This window comes from Amia ocellicauda, chromosome 4 (genome assembly GCF_036373705.1).
Source record: "Amia ocellicauda isolate fAmiCal2 chromosome 4, fAmiCal2.hap1, whole genome shotgun sequence".
NCBI classification, from domain to species: domain Eukaryota; kingdom Metazoa; phylum Chordata; class Actinopteri; order Amiiformes; family Amiidae; genus Amia; species Amia ocellicauda.
In genome coordinates, this window is record NC_089853.1 from 15,332,820 (window position 1) to 15,352,147 (window position 19,328).

The window sequence follows — 19,328 nt, forward strand, 5'->3', positions numbered from 1 at the left end:
TATCTGGAAGTTGACAGTGTTGTTTTTTATATTTTCTGTCGATTCTACCAGTGGATTCATCACTTGCTCTTTCCCTGTCTGTCTTCAGCAGCTTTTTTCATGCATCCAGGTGGGAGTGAAACTAAATGGACACAGCTATTATTTTACCATGCCAAACATCTGAAAGAAAGGACTGGAATTCCCCTGTTCCCTTTCTCTGCTATATATTTATACACAAACAAAAGAGGTTGCAAATGAATAGTCACTTGGTCTGACTTACTTTGGTTGGTAGCTGTTCATTTCGGAAACCCACTATACAATCTAAACATGACAAATAATGCCTTGTTAGAACAGAAAGTCTAATAGAGAACATTATTAGGTTTTATATTTTGGGATAGATTTTGAACCATTTGGGAGTACTATATTAAATTATCTTTGAAAGGGGTCTGCTTAAAACTTTTGCTGTCTATTTTAATATCCCAAATCCATTCAGTCTTGAATGGAGAAAGTTAATTAGTTTTGAGTCTTTTAAATTGAATGTGTTTACTGGAATACATGAATGCTTTTATGATAAAGAATCTGGGAAACAGAATTCTGAACCCTCAAGATTTTTTTATTTTTTTTTAATGTGTAAGCAATCAAATATCAAGAATAAGGTGAAATTCTGCCTCTTAATTCCTTGTTATGTAGAACTTCAACAGTGGTACAGTAAGTAATTGAAAGTATGAAGAAGAAAAAACAAGCTTACAAAAATAAAAAGGATCATTTGAAGTGTGATCTTCTGAGATTAGGCCAAAAGAAAACACACATTCAGTTGACATGACATTCCAAAATACAGCAAATCACACTTTAATGGTCTCAGTTGTAGTTTTGAAGTTTTATTTTTCAATTACTCACAGTTTAAGCACTTTCATCCCCCCTCCAGCAATGGGTATACCACACACACACGCACGCACACACACACACACGCACACACACACACACCCTGCTACCTTAAATTGAGAATTAAAAGAGGTAATTAGCAGAAACAAACTTGTATTTGAAGAACATAAATTAGGGAACAGTAATTAAAATAATAATTACACTACAAGGGTGGCAAAATATTTTTTTCGTGTTGCATTTGCACTTCGACTGCCATCCGAAGCACACCATTAAGAGTTCTCACATGGGCGATATAGAGACTGCAACATCTGATATCGTTTATAAAACCTGTAAAGACCACACACACACTGAGCCCAGATTCTCTTGCAAAGGGAGCTTGTCTTTGCAGCAGCCTTTATCCATAAAAGCAAATACTGTAAAATAAATCACGCCGCGTGCCGAACAAACTAACATTGCGCCACAAATGTGTTGCATAATTACTCCATAAATGTGAAAAAAAGACTCCCATAATTAATTTATGGTTGCGCTGCTTGCAGTCTCTAGACCGCTTCTGGTTAGTCTCAATGCGGTAGTACACAGACACCAAACAAATTTACTGGAACTGAACCAAATTGGTTTCTATGTCAGATTAATAATGTGCCTGTTCTAACAGTTTGGTGTCTCAGAGCCCTAGCACAGTTATGTCCCAGCTGGAGCAATAATCAGATTGAAGCCAACCTCAGGGCAGAGAAACCTTTGCATTCACACCCAGAAAAATAAATGCATATAGACACAGTTTGAAAGGAGCAACAGAATACACCAAAAACCTTAAAGAGTTACAGGGTTACAGTTCTAATTTAGTTTTGATTTAGTTTGTTTATTTTCTGATGTCCCTCTTTCTTAGCTCAGGTATGTTTGTTCATTAGTTCGTTTGTTTTTTTACCCAAAGGGAGGAGGTCAGATGAAGATCCACCATAACTGCACACATGTTTTTCCCCAGTGTAATTATTTAGAGGAATGGATATGGAGATTAGGGATTATAAATACCCAACCCTGAATAATGCGATCTAGCTAATATTATATTATCTTGTATGTCCCCACTGAGTCAACAGAATTATATAATTTTCGTTGTTACTTGAAATGTGTCTATAAATATTTGTAAAGTAATCTTAATGATTAGACAGAACTCTGCTACGGCCAAATTAGGTCTCTAATGCTTAATTAGTCTTCAGTGAACTTGCATTTCACCCCAACAGTTTCCATATTTCCGCTCATACTGTGTACTGCTTAGCTTGTTTGTATTGTTGTGGTAAAGAGTAAATAAATCCACAAATCCATATCCATTAAATAGAAATCTTTAGAGAGAGGACACTGAACACTATGGTTAGTAATCCGCTGTCTGATAATTATGGAATGCGTATTGGTTTTTGACCATGAAATTCAGGATTGTATTTCAGGCCAGCTAAAGCTCTTACCATTCCAACGCACGTTAATAATAAGAGCTACGTGGTGTTGACGCAGTCCCTCAAACGCCCAATCGCATCTCAATGGGACTGTGGTTTAAGCAAGAAGCCACTTCTGTTCTGTAGGTTGGAAGCGCTACATTTGTAACAGATCCACAGGCTCCTGTGACTCCTTGTCAGATGGTTTGTGAACCTGAAATAATCCACTCGCGCTCCCTTTCTGATAGGTGGTAATTATGAGGGCCCTGCGATGTATGGTGAAAGGGTGCCTATAGTCTCACAGAGCAGATGGCGTCCCTCTCAGTCTTCTGTAGGGATTTGCCGCTTGCATTCCTTTAGTGTCTCCTGACAGATAACTGAGTTATATAGCACACGACCATCTGGTATATGACACATCCTGTGTGCCCTGGACAATGGCCCATCAAACCTCCTCAGGAGACTGCTTGGTTTCCAAGGAGACAGCAGCATGTGCAACTTCAGGGCCGTATTGAGGGCCTAGGCCTCCTCACATTCCCCCCTTTCTTTCCCCATGTCTATTGTTGTCGACGGGTTTTCCTTTGCAGCTTGGTTACTCAGATGCTGACAACATCCGTGAGCATTTTGTCCCCGGCCCCAGTGATCATTGTCTACAAATTTTGTTCCCTTTCTTTGTGGCTTCAATGTCCAGTCGTGAGCTCAAGCATCTGCAGCGAAGTGAAGAGAGCGAATCAGACCCGGCCTTGTAATCCTTCCCTCGCTCGCTTCCTGATATGCTCCAAAGGACATGTTGAATGATTTGGTTCTGGTAGACCCACCTCTGTTTTACTGGCCGTCTTTCTTCCAGCTGGATTTTTTTTTTTTTTTTACTAACCCCCCCATCTAGCAGAATCCCCCCCCACAGCCCACTCACTCACAACCTTTCTCTACTACTACACACTCAAGGCATTCCCTGATTGGCATTGTCAACAGTTGTTTATGTTCCAACAACCACAAAAAACATCTCCCCTAAAGGCTCCCACCCCACCCATCCAAAAGAAAAAGACTGTAACACCATATTATTATTATATAGGGGGTGTTTTGGAGGGGGGGGGGTGTTTTCCTTCTTAATTTGAGTGTTCTTAGACTTTGGGCTGTGCATGGCCTATGCTCTTAGGAAAGATGTTACTAATCCAGCAGAAGAATGGGCTAGGTCAAGCAAGAATTGTGAAGCATTGAATCAGTGGGCAACTGCCACAAATTAGCCCTGGCTGACAGGCCATACATAGTGTTTGTATTGTGCAGGTCCAGAGCATAGCGCCCATAGATTAAGGGTCCGTATCACAAGAGTGAAGATTAATAGGTTTTTCTGGTGCCCTCAGGCCAGTCGTCTATAGATCCCTTCTAACCCACTGTTAGTTTCCCTCCCCTGTATCTCTTCCTATCCACTACAACATGTGGCTTGGTTTAAATTTTCTGCAATAAAAAATATTTTAAAAATATAATTTCTCCTCTAGTTCTTTCAAGTTTGCTCTTTTATGTTAAGTGATTAAAGGAAGTATCATTCTATAATCAGTTCAATGTATGGTGAAGAAAAATATACTTGTGATGTGAGCTGTGATACCATATTGTAAATGTGTACAAGATCAAATAAAATAATAATAATAAAATATTTGAGCATTAATGTAAGCTTTTTGCAATAGAAAGTGGCCTAAAGGGAATAAAATGTATTTGTGGAAGAGGGAAGGTTAATGTCAACTTGATCAAATAGCATGATTGGTTGACCATTAACTCTTACTTCCTCAAACTTAAACTAGGGAGATTATAAAAAAGATAATAAAATCAAGACTGAAACACAACAGTAAGTTCTTTCAAATATCATTCAGCTTTAGAGTAGACTAAGTAGGCTGTTTTTGCTGTATATATATTTTATGTATTGAAAGTAAATGAAAGTAAATTGACCTCAAACTAAATATCTTATTTAGACCAAAACTGTTGCCTTAAAAGCAGCCTTGTCTCTTAATAACAATATGCATTTATATATTCTGTGAAAAATCTACATTTCAGATTTCTTTATTTCAACTTTTCAATCCACTGCTGTCAATCATTAGCCAGATATGACTAACTGAAGATTGTAGAGCCAAAAACATCCATTTGGTGAATTATTTTTGTTTTTTATCCATCTGGTAAAATATGACTTTCTACAGAGCCCTTTGTAGTGGTTGTTGATAGAGATGTTGAGCACCTTGCACAGAAGGAATAAAACATATTAAAATACACAGTATTTTGGTTGCAACACTTTTCCTTTGAAATCTTCCCTTATTTATGAAATTACAAGAAAGCCAAAGTGGAGTGTATTGACATTTTTCAATGAGACATTAAGCGCCTTCAGCTGATGCTCCAGGGGTGCCTCTGGCATATGCCTGCAAATAAATTATGGTCCTTTGTTGTTCATTTAAAAAGGCAGTATTGCAGTCTCTTTAATCAGCTCTGCAAAGCAAATCTAAAACCCAAATGCCATTAATCCAAGCCAATGAACCTATAGAAATGTATCCAACCCTGAAGTGAGAGTCTGGAGCTGCTCTGGGCAGAGTTTTATGGTCCAAGTGATGGAGAGAGTAAAAAAAGGAGTGTGGGGGGGTCTTTAAAATATATATAATGCTGGACAGGAGGTTGAAGGACAGACAGGTAATGGTACAGCTGGAGTCCAAAACTGATTAAGTCACAATTCATGTTAAATGTATTTTACAATACAGATTTTCTAACAATTAAAAAAAGTGTAATTATATATTTCCACCGTCATTTTCTTTGTCTCTTTGTTGACCAAGAGACTGTTCAGAAGCAATCTGATGTGCTTTGTGATTACTATTGGGTTTAATATAGACATTTAAGTATTTTAAGTTGAAAACACACACACACACACACACACACACACACACACACACACACACACACACACACACATATATATATATATATATATATATATACACACCTTATTTAGTCCAAAAAGGGGGTAAGTGAATGCATTGGTGTTGTTTACTTTAACTGTATCGGATTGGGAAGAGGGAAGAGAAGAGAAAAGAAGAATACAAAAAATGTGATTAATTAACTAAATGTTAACATGAACTACAATTAAATGAATGTGTTTCCTAACAGAACAAAAAAATGTTTTATATATATCTCAAGCCATGAACCTAGAATGTAAGGTAAATGTTGTGGTTTAAATTATATGCTGGTGTTTGCTAATCAGATATTAATCGATATTGTGTGGATGTAAGGCTTCATATATATATAAATATCTTAACTGTTATTTTGTTAATGAATAAAAGAAATGTAAAATTACTAATCATCTCCTTTTCTATTACTCTCCTTTCTCCAGTCTATTGACAGTGTTGCTGCACATGGTCTTTTATTATCACTTCTCTCTGTCTAGTGACTGGGTAGCAATAAACAGAAACCGAATCCTTTGTTCTGGCAAAACGAACGTCCATGTGCTACTGCTATGATGAACTACTCTCCTTTTTTTAATGTACTATGAACAGTTTGGTGAACATGATTTTGAAATGCCCGACACTTCTTGATAGAGTTTCTGAATAGTTCCTTTTAAATAGAAGAGAGGGAGGTGCTGTTGGTGGGTGGGGTTGGGGGAACATTTGGAGCCTTCTGTCATTTTAAATTGTTAATGCCAAAAACTGAAGCCCAAGGGGTTTCAGAGATGGGCCCATCTGGAGACGAATGAGCAGAGAGGAGTAACAGCATGAAATTGCCATAATAAAAATGCTGTCATTATATCCCAGATTTCAGGGCTTTAGATCTTTCCACGAATGCCCTGAAAAGATTATCTGTGCAGGTTGTTCCCAGTGTGTTGCTGTCCGTTTCTATGATGTGTGATGTTAAAGACTGTCAGTTATGCTGATGCAATCATTTCGCTTTTATCAGTCCTTAAGGATGTCTCACTCACCCACTATAGGATACTGTTTTATAAGATTATATATACTGAAGGAATAGTTTAACTCAAGAAACGACTACGGGCTTCTGGAATGGCATTTTCTGATGAGTGTATTCTGCTACTGTGTATTTGACCTTGTTCTGTGTTAAGTGCCCTCAGACACTCAGCCTAAGACACTCAACTTATACCAAGGCCAATTCTCTAGTGCTGAAAGCCATTGCTTAATTATCTTCCTTAAAAGTACTTCTCTTCTTTTGACAATTTTTCTAAACTTATTTGCTGTTATTTTAGTAAATTCTGCACCAAAGTTGAGTTGCGTTTGAATGGAGTGATCTTGTTTTGCAGAACAAACTAAACTCTCATGGCATTGCAATAGTTTCATTTTTTCGAGCACCTTCACATTCAATCAAAACACAATATAATGCTATGCTCCACAGAGTAAAGCCCAATACAGCACAAGATCCAGTAAGTCCAGTAATTGTTCTAAATTGGTCCATATATATATATATATATATATATATATATATATATATATATATATATATATATTGTAATTCATTTTAAACCCTTTATATAAGTGGTGCATCCAATATGTATGTGTACGTTCTATTTTAAAATGATGAATACCACCTCTATCAGGCAATACAGCAAACATGTAAAAGTCCATTTCAAGCTGAGATCAACAAAATTAAGAAAATTCTCTCCCTCTGCCAGAATTAAACCTGCAACTCAAGGGCAGAAAACTGACATTTCTTCTGTAGCCCTCGTAGTTGCCAGCAATCCACTGGATGTGTATATGTGGATCCTACCTATGTGTCTGGCTAGTGTACACTCAAACGATAAATAGTCTTGTAAAACTATCCTTAGTGCTGAAAAGAAGGTCATCATAAGGTCACTGTTCACACAAGTAACCCCATTCATGGCGTTCTTAATGGAATAGTATAGCAGTATAAACATCAGCATAAAATGCCAGGTGTGCAGCTTTAGAAGCCCCTAGTACTACTGGAAAGAAAAAAAAAAGGTCAAAGATAAAGCTTTAGTGGTATAAACACAGAAGTTCCACAGTTGAAACGCAGGCTGTGAAGAACATTACACTGTGTTGAAAGCCCACCTAGAGATATGCACCAAACCGGGTTGGAGCTCAAAGCACGGTCAAGGCAGGCACCTGAATGGGAGTGGGATTATTACTAGTCTGGCCAGGGTCATTGTGGGTCAAGTCAGTGAGCTATGGACAGTGACTAACTCTAAAATGTTTTTTTTTTTTTTTTTTATAACCACTAGTCCAAAGATACAAGTGCACTTACAGTCCCACCAATGAGTCCTTTTAGGTAAGTGCTAGTGGCTCAGGCAACCTGGGTTTGAATACCACCTGGGAATCAAAGCAACATTTTGTCACACAAGCGGCTTATTGCGTCTACCTACCTGCCTGTTACCAATGAAAGCCCCAGAACTTCATAGGACCGCAGCATTCCAAGAGGTAGAAGCAATTAGCCTCTGACAAACAAAGGGGCTCTATAGTTTGTAATCGGCAGCTGACAGGTGGTGTGTAGTTTTGATTTAACTCGGGACTACATTTCCAAGATATGCATATAGGGAATGTGTTTTAAGGGATTCTTTATAACATGGCCACCTTGAAGATTATATATTGTACCTATGGATTTATTATTCATATTAGTAGAAGTAGTAGTTTTGGGTGTTATCATTTAAACACTTAATTGATATTTTAGAAAAGTCGTTCACACCCTCTTTGTAAACAAAATAATTTCCAGAAACATAACTGATTCCCAAATAAAGTTAAAATAAATAAAAGGGTCACATTTGACAAGAATTTCCACCTGTTTCCCCGTTTGTCTGCTAATGACACAGGCAGGGTAAAGGCGGCGCCGTAGTAAGATATCTAATTTTTAATTCTGTCTGCTAAAAGTCGTCTAGTGCTACAGGCAACCATCAGTCTGAACACCTTGTCTTTCAATAATAGGTGTTAGCTTCTTTCATCTGTCATTACAGCCTTGCAGCTGAGCAACCCCCGCCACGACTGATTTTAATTACCAAGTCCAGCTAAAGATGACTACATCAAGGTCAAGAATACTTTAAAGGCTACTTTTGTCATGTAGTTTGATTCAGTTTGTTACCCTTTGTAAACTGACATCACACCACAAATAATTCCTGGCAAAAGATAATAAAACAGCAAATGTGTTCTGACTGAGGTTCGTGCACTTACAAAAGTGTATATAAGCTAAGCATGCTTTGTCAGTTTTTTTAAACCGATATCTTAATTCACTTTATGTTTGACTATATATTTTTTTATTATTTCTGAGAAACCACACTATTGACTACGCTACAGTTTTTTTGCCCTTTTTCGAAGACTAGAATGATGAAAATTAGAGTGTGTGTGTGTGTGTGTGTATTCTGATTAAAATGGGTGAATTTTATGTTCTCTGCATTTAGGTTTCATGACCAAATAAATGAGGGATTTTTTTTCCACCAATAGGGGAATTTTGAGAGAAGTGTCTGGCAGCCCTGGTACTGATCTCATTGTTGTAATTTCTGTCGGGAAACAGGCAAAAACCACATTGGAGAACGCTTGAGTTCAGAGAAGCAGTAATGTCCTCATGAATGTGGAAGTGTCTGCAGGAATAAAGAAAATCTCTGCATCACAATAGTGGGTTAGACTGCCAGTGATAGGACACCCCGCTGGCACGGCCTCTAATCCATCACATGAAATGACTATTTGGACTGTCAAGTAAAATGGGTTTTGAATTGGGAATATACTTTTTTTTAAATGTATCTATCAATTTTGATGTTATTATTCCATGTGGTCTATAATTTGCAGTGATTTGCAAATCAATAATTTGCCTTTTTCTCCCTACTGCAAAATGTGTTCTATTGGACAGATGTGTATGAACATGTATTCCCTCAGTATTTTACATGTAAATATTCAAACTTAGATGAAGGTGTCAACTAAAATCAAACACAAAATAACGGATATGTTTACTACTGGGAGAATTAGGCCCTCTTTAATATCCACTTTGGATTTCACATTGTGTCTGGCCAGTTTCCTATTTATTGCAGTTCCTTCTCCTAAGTGATTGGATTTCGGGCTTGAAAAGAATAGGCAGAGTAAGTTTATCCAACTTCTTGGCACAATCGGCTCCTTCTTATTCCATTTTAGGCACTTCTGGGTGACGGTACCCTATATTTAACCATTGTCAAGCTCTTAAGCCCGATTTCTCTGCATGCATTTGATGAGCCAAGTGAATTGGCGGTGTTTGTGTTTAAAAAGTGATCAGGGCCCCCCGACTGAGGGCAGGCTCTGGAAAACAACAAAAAAAAAGAAAAGAAAAGAAAATGCCTGAAAAGCTGCCACGAGTTCCCTGTCAGTCAGTCTTCTGCATGGCTGCTCCCATTGAATTGAGTCGCATTGTTAGGGAGAGACATGAATAACACCTGGGAGCCCAAACACAGTGCACAGCGAAGGGCCAACAGGGGCAGCCACACTGTGGCGCAATGCGCATCTGCACTCACTCACCGAGTCCCGCTGCTGCATTCAAAGACAACCGGGCCGTCTTTTCAAAGGCAGGGGTCAGGGTAGCAAAGAGATTATAACTTTATTCCCTTTTGCACATTGCGACAGTTTCCATTTTGTGAACTACAATTGAAAAAAGAGAGAGAGAGAGATTGGCCTACAAGAAAGGCCCATATTAATTTCTATACTCTTGTAACATTTCATAATGATGCTGAATAAAAGGATTAAACTCTTTGTCACCCACCCACCCCCCAAAAAAATAATATGTTGGCAGTGAATGGGATGTGAAGGCTAAAATAGGCCTACAGAAAAGCAGCCCATAAAAAAATATATTTAGTGTAGCTTATTTACATGAGCGTAGGCTTATAAGTAACCTATTCTCAATAAAGCAAGTGTACTTATAGTAGTGAATATTGATTGTATTTGTTTAAGTTTACATTTGGTTGATGCGGTGGTAAAATAATAAGTATTTCGATTTTGGGGATTTTATAAGAGACAAGTGTAAGAGATTTGAAAACTAATACAGCATTACTAGATTATATTCAACACTTAATACAATATTTGTGTAGAATAATTCACACCGCCTGTGTCTCAATGACAAAAGGTCACTATAATTTAATTTAAAAATGGAATAGCCTCATAAACTCAAAATGTCTTTTTTATTAGATTAGTTATTTTGCAAAACAGCATAAGCTGTGGAGGTATGAAGACCTTCCACAAGTGTACATTTCTAAAAGGATCAAATTGGATCTGTATTTCTCATTTGCTTTATGTTTGATGTTAAACTTACTTGGTAAAACGTTTTAATGGTCAACAGAACTAACCAAAAGCCAAATGAACTCCACTTATTAATGATGATGCTGTGTTATTATTATAGTTATTATTTTATTTACTTTGCTTTTTGCATAGGTTTCATGTGTAAGGCCCAGTTTGTTTTAGTCAGTGGTGTTAATAGAGAGTGTGAGGTGTGAGGTCTCCTTTGAATAGCAAAATACTACTAATACTCCTGTTATGACTCCTCCAACTACTGCTCAACTCACAAGCGGGCTAAAGATAGATAACTGGTGGGAAGTCCCCAAGTTAACTATTAGGTGGAAGGTTAGTATGTCATATGATTATATATATAGCTTTATCTATAATTCTGTACACCAATTCCATATAATTTAGTCTTTGCACTTTGTTGTATTCAGTATAGCAACAGGGAAGCATTTTCCCTCGGTGTTGGCCATGTATCTGGTCGTAAAACAATTCGCTCTCATTCCCGCATTGTTATTACAATGAGGAGCCACCATTTCCAAAGGTGGGCTGTGTGTTTTATCTCAGGCCTAACCCGCAGATTGTCACGCTTATGGCCGCCAGTTTTCATTGGCTAATAAAGAAGAAGAAAAAAGTTTAAAATGATGCGATTTTGCGGAGGCCCAGGGGGTCAGGGAGCTTTAATTTGGTGACAAAGCCTCATTTGCAGGTCAATGCGATGGCACACTCGCCTCTCCTGTCTTTGCAACCCTGCTTTTGTTACCCCTCGCCTGCTCCTGCCGCCAGATGGCCATGGAAGATGCTAATTCTCTGTAGCTGCATTTTTTTTTTCTTTTTATATTTAATTGCAGTCTTTGCAGATGGGAGCTGCGGAGTGTGCGCCTTATTCAAATAGGATTTGCTGGCTTTTTTGGTTTTGTTTCCAGGCACGATTCTTACATCGTACGTGAGTCAAACCCCGCTTGGCGTCTGACAGAAGATTTCAGATTTAAATCCATGCCGGTTCCTGCGGCTATAGCCTGTCACAATAAGACTACGGTTGCATACGTGTGTGTGTGTGTGTAGTAAATACAATATAGCCTACCCCACCCCACTGAGCTTGCAATACCTAATGTATTGTTCATTTACACCGTTACCTTAATGCATTTAAAACCACACTAGCATTATAAAGCAAATTAAGTGAAAAAGGAACGAACAGGGATCAACTGTTTTTAAAGTAAAATTATACTAGAATTGAATTGCACGTATATACAATTACTTAATTTGGCAAAGCCTTCCGCACGTTTTTTTCAATTAAAGTAGACGCTGTTTGCTGTGAAATGCGTGTAATTGTACTGCGTTTCAAATAAGAAAATACAGCTGACATATAATACCTGGTAATAGCTACAGGCCAATAGTGTAGTCAAACATTTTTAATACAAAATAAATGTGCTGTATAACTATTGTCACGTTTTGATGGGGCAGGGTGGGCATCTGATTTAGATTATGTGTTATGCCGGTTGGTGCAATTATTATTATTTGCATAGTGAAATCAATATGGACACAGGGGAATCGCTTGTCCCAGAAGACACAGACGGCACCGCAACATTAGATGTCCACAGTGTTGTGTATAGATGGACAGTGATGTCCCACTGCACACAAACAGTGTGTTAAATTCACTGTGTTGATCCGTTTAATTTAATTTATAAGATGTTCATAATACTATTGAAAACACAAGTTTGGCGTCTATGTATCGGCATTCGTAACCAACCAAATATTAAAACGTTAATATTTTGCTTTAAGCCTCTGCCAATAATCTGAGCCTAAATCTATTATTATTATTATTATTATTATTATTATTATTATTATTATTATTATTATTACAACCGTGAATGATTATTGGATGTCGTACCTCTGCAGTCAGTGCAACCATTCTGTTGTTTGACACCAAGGTAATGTCATCAAAAATAAAATGTCGTTTTCTTTATCTCAGATGTAGGCGATCACACATAGATACATACACACATACTCCACAATGACAGACTAAGGGGAGAAGTGCCCTCATTTTCTAACTGTAATGTGAATAATGAGTGAAGACGTTTAAGTAGTTAGTGATTCTGTGACCTGTTGCAAAAGCGGACACAAATTAACCGTTTGAATCTTTACACGAGGACTATAGTAAATATCGCTCTTTTGTATTTGTAGCCTGTTGCATCATAATATGAAAAATGCTTAAAATGAGAAGTGAAATGCTTATGCGATGCTATGAAACGATACATTGGAAGACAGCCCAGCTTGAATCTATTCTAGAAACCCATTACAATGTTACTTTGAAAATACCCTTAACGATATCGTCTTTATACAAATTAAATAGATAGGATTACTTGCACACATTTTAATCATTACTCACAGTTGAAGGTACGTAATATAAACGTGCCTTCTATGTCAAACTGCTTTCTGAATTCCTAACATGAACTTATCATTAATCAATTAGTTTTAGATTGTTGGCATCAAATAAAACGATGACGTGATTAATCACACGACACTGGAGAGTGATCAATAGAAATTATAGAGTAGACTACTTTAAGAACACATGTGGGTTTAATAATTAGACTTGAATTATATTAAAGGAGAACTGGCGTATATAATCTTAATTTATTTTAAACTATAAATAATAATAGTATATCAATACTAATATATTTAGTAGACATAGCATAAATATATTATTCTTAAAATGTATATTACTGCGAATAGCGTTTAATTATAAGTCGTATACTATGTATCGCTCGTGTACCTTTGCTTATTTGTAATCTTATTTGATTAATTGGTTGTTAGGGATAACTGCGATATATTTAAAAAATAATTAGCACAATTTCATTTTAGGAGTTAAGAAATTACGAGACGTATCTGTTCAGGGTTAAGGATGGGCAGGGTTAATGTTTTATTTCAGTTTGCTTGACTTTGCATGCTAAAATGTGTTTCGTCTTTTATAAGTAATATAAAAATGTTACTACAGACATCCGAATTTAATTGCACTTTCTTGTCTTCGTATTTCTTGTTATTTTAGCCAAGATTGCATGCCTCTTTTCGAGGGAAACCTAATGTGTACAGATTCCTAGCACTGGCAAGCCAAGGAGCAATAACTCTCAGGTGAATTGGTGTTTCTGAGGAAAAGTCATTTTGCTGTTACTGTATTTTTAAATCCCAAAACAAACTAACCAAAACAAAACAAACAAACAAAAAAAGGATTTTGTTCACATGTTTTCCTCGGATGATGCAATGTCCCCTTCACTGGATTTTATATGGAAGAATACACTCCCTTAGATATCTTGTAATAGCAATTGAAATTGACCCCACCTCCAATTAATGGAATGGAATGTGCATCTTGAATTATATGGCACTGCCATGAAACTGTCTCTGTTACTCTCAAGATCGGGTTACCATAGCTGCCATAAATGCCAAAGAAGGCAATCCAACATAATGATAATGCATTCATCCAGAACTAGGGGAATTTGTGAAGATAAGTAAATGTTTTACTCTGTGGAATACAACAATCCAGAAATACAGAAAAATGGGTATAGCAGCTAAACACACAGACAATCAAACTTCTGGAATTGAGGCACTAACTTTCTCAGTCCCCTGATCTGAACGCCATTGAAATGTTATGGGATGAGCTTCAAAGAAGACAAAAGAGAGACAAGCATAATATGCCATGGGAGGTGAATGTGTCTAAATAGACAAAAATAGTGGTGCTTTGTGTTTGACTTAAAAAGATATGGACTATTAAAAGATAGTACCTTTGCAAAAGAAAATGCAATTTAATATGTTTTGCTGGCATTTCATTACAGCCTTTTCTACTCAAATTACCCATTATTGTTAGTAATGACAGCTCTACAATTCTTGGCGTTCTTTCCTAAGGATTTAACAATCACATGGACATTTGGTGTTCATTTCTCAGTTACAATCATGTCATAATGTAATAACGATGTTTGTTTACAGTCTTCTCCTTTACCTTTTTGGCCAGCTCATCCTATAGCACCCCCAGGGGTTAAGGAGAGGAGACTGGCAAGCCCAGTGTCAATTTCAAATCTTCCTCCTGATTAAAGCACTCCATGTTTAGTCTGGCATTGAGTTTCAGGTCAATATCATGTTGCAAATCGTCTCCTTCACTCACAAGTTGCCTCCATGAGGGGTATTGCTGTTTTCTTTTGGTGTGGAAAAACAAAAAATCACACACTGTTTCATGACTGCATAAATTATCCAGAGCTCCTTTGATTCATGTTTTTTTTTTTTTTTGGTGGACCTTTTCCTCATCTTAATAAATGCTGTCAAGATGAAACTGCCAATCATTTTGCATTCATGGTTTCCTTTGATTTGGGGGAAATCTACTTATTAATAGAAATATGAGTACAGCTTTAGAAAACTACAAGGCTTTGGACTTTTGAATAGTCAGACAATTGTAGAGTTGTTTTATTGATCATACATGGAGAGGGAGAGGAATAGATGAAAAGGTACACAGATAATGAATACAGCTTTGCCATAATCCCTATGGGAAATGCACAGTGTTTATATGGAGGGGACTTCATTAACACCAGTGATACATGTTGTATGTGGACATCTGTTATCTGTAAATTATAAAGTGCACCGAATGTAAAGCAAACTTTATTGGATTGCTCTGTGACTATGGGGGCATATGGCTCATAATTAGCTGGATATCCCTCATAGTTTATTTTTATTTTTTTTCCACTCATTCGCATCAATAGAGGAGGCAAACAAAGTTCCAATTGTTCTCCAATGCAGGACATTATGTGCCTGAATAAATGGATCTTGGCTATGTCTACATGGATTTGCCATATGGCTACAAAGGAGGGAAGAATAGAGACTGTGTGCTTTGTGTTGGAAATGAGAACAAGGCAATGGAAGGTAGGGAGTGTGTTGTCTGTGTTGTGTGTTGGTGAGGCAGGGGGTGGGGGATGGGTGGGGCGACTTACAAATTAACATAATTATTTATGTATATATACACACACACAGAGCATATATAAAATAAAATGTTTAAGGTTTATTTATGGAAGTAAAACTGAGGTAAAACCCTTCATGGTCCTGCATAAAGAGCAATATATATATATATATATATATATATATATATATATATATATATATATATATAAAGCAAGATGTAACAATTCACATATTGTTTATATTAAAGTATTTTCCATTGGTAGTATTAGTAGTATTGGTATTAGTGGCTCCACGGAGTGAACGACAGTAAAGGTAACAAAAACATGTGTAAAATTATATTTGAGAAAATACTTAATGATGGTCTATCTGAAAGTCTGAAAGTGTAACATTTAATTAAAATGAAAAAATAGCACACCTTCCCCCCCCCACCAAAGGTTCAGGGATGTGTTTTTTCTAAGCAGGTGGCTTCCCTATTGAGCACACGACCGCGTTGTTTCGCAAGAATTCGTGTTTTTAAGAGGTTCCTTTAAAGGGGTATTCACTGTATGTTGAATGTGAGGGTGTCTGTATAAACAATAGGGGGTCCCAAAGGCACCTGCTTAATGTATTGGTGAAAAACAGCCTTAAAAATCGTATATCATCCAGCTGCCTTCTTCAGTGTAATGGCATTTTTATAACACGCTGTTAGTGAGAATAATAATACAAAAAAAGTAATAAAACCTTGTGTGTGTGTAGAAGAAAACACTGAGATATAACATCAATATGAATAAACACCGTGTTTATTTATTATAAATAAAAAACAATGTCGTGCATAATGACTTATGTAATATTTTAAATTCATACTTCTTGCATAAAGCAGTGCAGGGTCTATTGTAGATTTATATAGGTGCCCTTTATTAAAAATTGGTTCCAAAAGCACCGTGCAAGTTTAACAGCCTGAGACGGCATTGTCCAGTTTACTGCAGGGGAGAGTTACTGCTTTTAGCACCTCCTTACAAAGGACACGCAGAAACGCACAACTATTTTTAGACTTGTCCTGCGTTTGAATTACACTCAAAAGGAGGTATATTTTAGGCAGAAAAAACAAATGAGCTTTTAGTAATATATGTCGGGTGTACTGTTAAACAGGAGGCTTGGAAAACATCTTGGTTGCTGAGAAATGAATATGGTTTGTAAGCTTAAACCCATTCTGCAACAGGTGCATGTAGTCTCAATATACAATCTTAAATTGAATCCAAGGTTTTCTAGGGCATTATTTTTTCCAGTGTTTGAGGATTTAATAATGTTACCATGTGTGTTTGGGGTTTAAATCCACCGTAGAAGAGAAAAGGGAAAAGCAGTACCATGAATGTTGATTTAATGGAAAACACGAATCAGATTTTAGAATAAACCATTTTACTTTATTCGCTTCTTTTGTAAAAAACAAAAAAAAAAAAAACAAATGGCAGTGATATATAAAATAAAAACGGCTCAGAAACATTTGGACCCTAATTTTCAAGTATACTAACGAATTTCAAAGCTACATCATTACTTGATTGCAAAAAAACATCAAAAATATATATAACTTTATTTTGTAAATAATAAAAAATAAAACGCCCTTTGGCTAAAAAAAAACAAACAAAAAAAAAATTTGGTTTTTCACCAACGTGAACTGATAAATAATTATAAGTTAGTATATTCTTAAAAAATATATATATACACAAACTCCAAGTTGCAATAGCAACAGAAATAATATACATTTTAATAATGATGACTTTTAAAGCTTTACACTTTTGGCCAGTGTGGACATATATCTCTAGATTGCACAGTTGTTAATGGTTTTAACACTGTTGAGTGGCTCCGTAAACGGCCACCAAATTGCTACATTTTGTTCAATAAGTCCCTCCGCGGCTGCTGGTCCCGCTTGTCCCGCTTGTCCCCGCGGTCCCTCGCGTCCGCCCCTCGCACATCCCCGGCCCGGGCGGCGGCGGCAGCTTCTTCGGTCTCTCCATCAGAGGAAAAAAAATCTCCAGGATCTAGTGCAATACCTGCAAGGAAAAGCAAAGGGCATTATAGACCTGGCCGATTGCAAGGATTATTTTGCTTTCTTTATCTGGGGACATAATCACGTCGCCCCACTGCATGCCAAATACACTTTATTATTATTCTTACAATAATACAGCAGTATTGCAAACGTCACCAGTTACTCGAGACTTTCCCGCCACGTTGACGTCAACCCCCCTCCCCCACTTTTTTTTTTTTTTTTTTAAATACACACGCACACTGCCTGCCCAAGAAAGGGGGGGGGGGTGGTTTAAAAGTCATGGCTACACTGGCATTAACTACTCCACATACAAATAGTGTATTTGATGACGCTACTACAGATTTACTAAAGTTACATGGATAAGGGAATTGCTACATCTGAACCACACGCACGCAGACAGCGGCACACCGATGATACACACCTCTTATCGGATCCGTTTGCGAGGGGTTTGCTCAGTGGGAATGGAGGGGGGGGACTGGGAGTCGTTCTCGACGTGTTGCTTCGTGTCGGACAGTCTTTTCCTCTTTGCGTAGAAATCTGCGAGAAAAAGCAGCAGTTTAGCCAACCTCGCAATGCACAAACTGCATGAATACAGCAAAGCTGGTTCTGCGGCGAGAATGGCGCGGTGCACTGGTCAGTATACAGGATGCACTTTGCAGGCAACAGCGTTTTCATTACCGTCGTGATTATATATCGAGTTCCAAAAGGCTCGGGACATTTCCCCGGGAATTACCAAGACACAAACGCGCTCACCTGTAATATGCGTGGTGGTGGTCGTGGATGTGGTGGTGGTTGTAGTAGTGGGGGCTCTTTTTCGCCCAACGCAAGGGACCGTTTTGCAGCCTGATGTAATTCCAGAGTTCAGTCGATCTGACCGGTTCTCCTGATTGATTTCCCCCGAGACAGACGTGCTCCCCAAACTGGACAGCCGACTCTCCAGAGCGGGGCAAGGAACAGGTATATCCCGAGCCGGGCACGACTCCCTCCCCATCGCACTCGAGTCCAGGGATGCGACCGCCCTGGCTGGGGCCATAATCCGCGTTTTCCCGACCTGCACCGAGTCCCGGTAGAAGCCGGGGACGGCGGCCCCCGGGCTCTGCTCCCACGCGTAGTCGCCCTCCAGCGGCGTGTCGGTCTCGAAGTCGAAGTTCCACCGCCGCTGGTCGCGCTCGAAGATCTCCCGCAGGGTGGACTTCATCTCCCGGTTGAGCCCGTCGTGATCGACCGGTCCAAAGAGGCTCCTGCAGACCCCAGTCTTGGCGTGCTGGGGGAAGGTCCTCCTGGCCACCATGCGCTCCAAAGTGCTGTTTGAGAGTTGTACGTTGGACATGACGGTGGAATCAAAGCAATCCAAACACACGTACAGTAAGGGGGAGAAAACAATGAAGTGATGCTGGATCTGTGAGCCTGGTCTCCTCCGTGTGTCCGCTCTCTCTCTCTCCTGCGCCGCGCACAACACACACCGCTGGAGAGGTTTAATGCTGCGCTCTCGCTGTGCCAAGGCACTATTTAAAGTCCCAATCTGAGCGCAGGGCAGCCAGCGACCGGATTGGCGCGTTTCTGCCCCGCCCCTCCTGCCGTATGTGCGTTTTCATTGGCTAGAGCAACATTCTTGGACTAGCGCCAAGTTGAGCCGGGCCGTGATTGGTTTAGGACCATGTCAGCGTCCGAGTGATTGAGATGGGTTTTTGAAAGCAGTTGTAGTTGTTGTTGCCCCGGAGAGCTTTTGCTTACTCTGTAGTTTCTCTCTCTCTCTCTCTCTCTCTCTCTCTCTCTCTCTCTCTCTCTCTCAACCCCCACCTCTCCAGCCCCTCACCGTCCGGACTGCAATTCTAATAGTACCAACAAGTCCTATTGCACAATCTCTAACAGTGC

At 38.5% G+C, this 19,328-nt stretch overlaps 1 protein-coding gene across 1 annotated transcript; it reads right to left on the reverse strand.

Moving 5' to 3' along the window:
• Positions 1-16,808: 16,808 nt before the first annotated feature.
• cdkn1cb (cyclin dependent kinase inhibitor 1Cb) lies at positions 16,809-18,941 on the reverse strand. The gene is made up of 3 exons (XM_066701068.1): positions 18,207-18,941; positions 17,875-17,990; positions 16,809-17,457 (listed from the first exon to the last, which is right to left on the reverse strand). The coding sequence occupies exons 1-2, from the start codon at positions 18,781-18,783 to the stop codon at positions 17,878-17,880; spliced, it is 690 nt and encodes a 229-aa protein (XP_066557165.1). The 5' UTR covers positions 18,784-18,941; the 3' UTR covers positions 16,809-17,457; positions 17,875-17,877.
• Positions 18,942-19,328: the final 387 nt, after the last annotated feature.

Bases quoted from the DNA above. Each gene is read 5' to 3' on its own strand.
- cdkn1cb (XM_066701068.1), bottom strand. From the start codon at position 18,783: ATGTCCAACGTACAACTCTCAAACAGCACTTTGGAGCGCATGGTGGCC. The intron at 17,991-18,206 runs GTGAGCGCGTTT...TTTTTCTCGCAG, and splicing joins CACCACCACGCATATTACAG to ATTTCTACGCAAAGAGGAAA.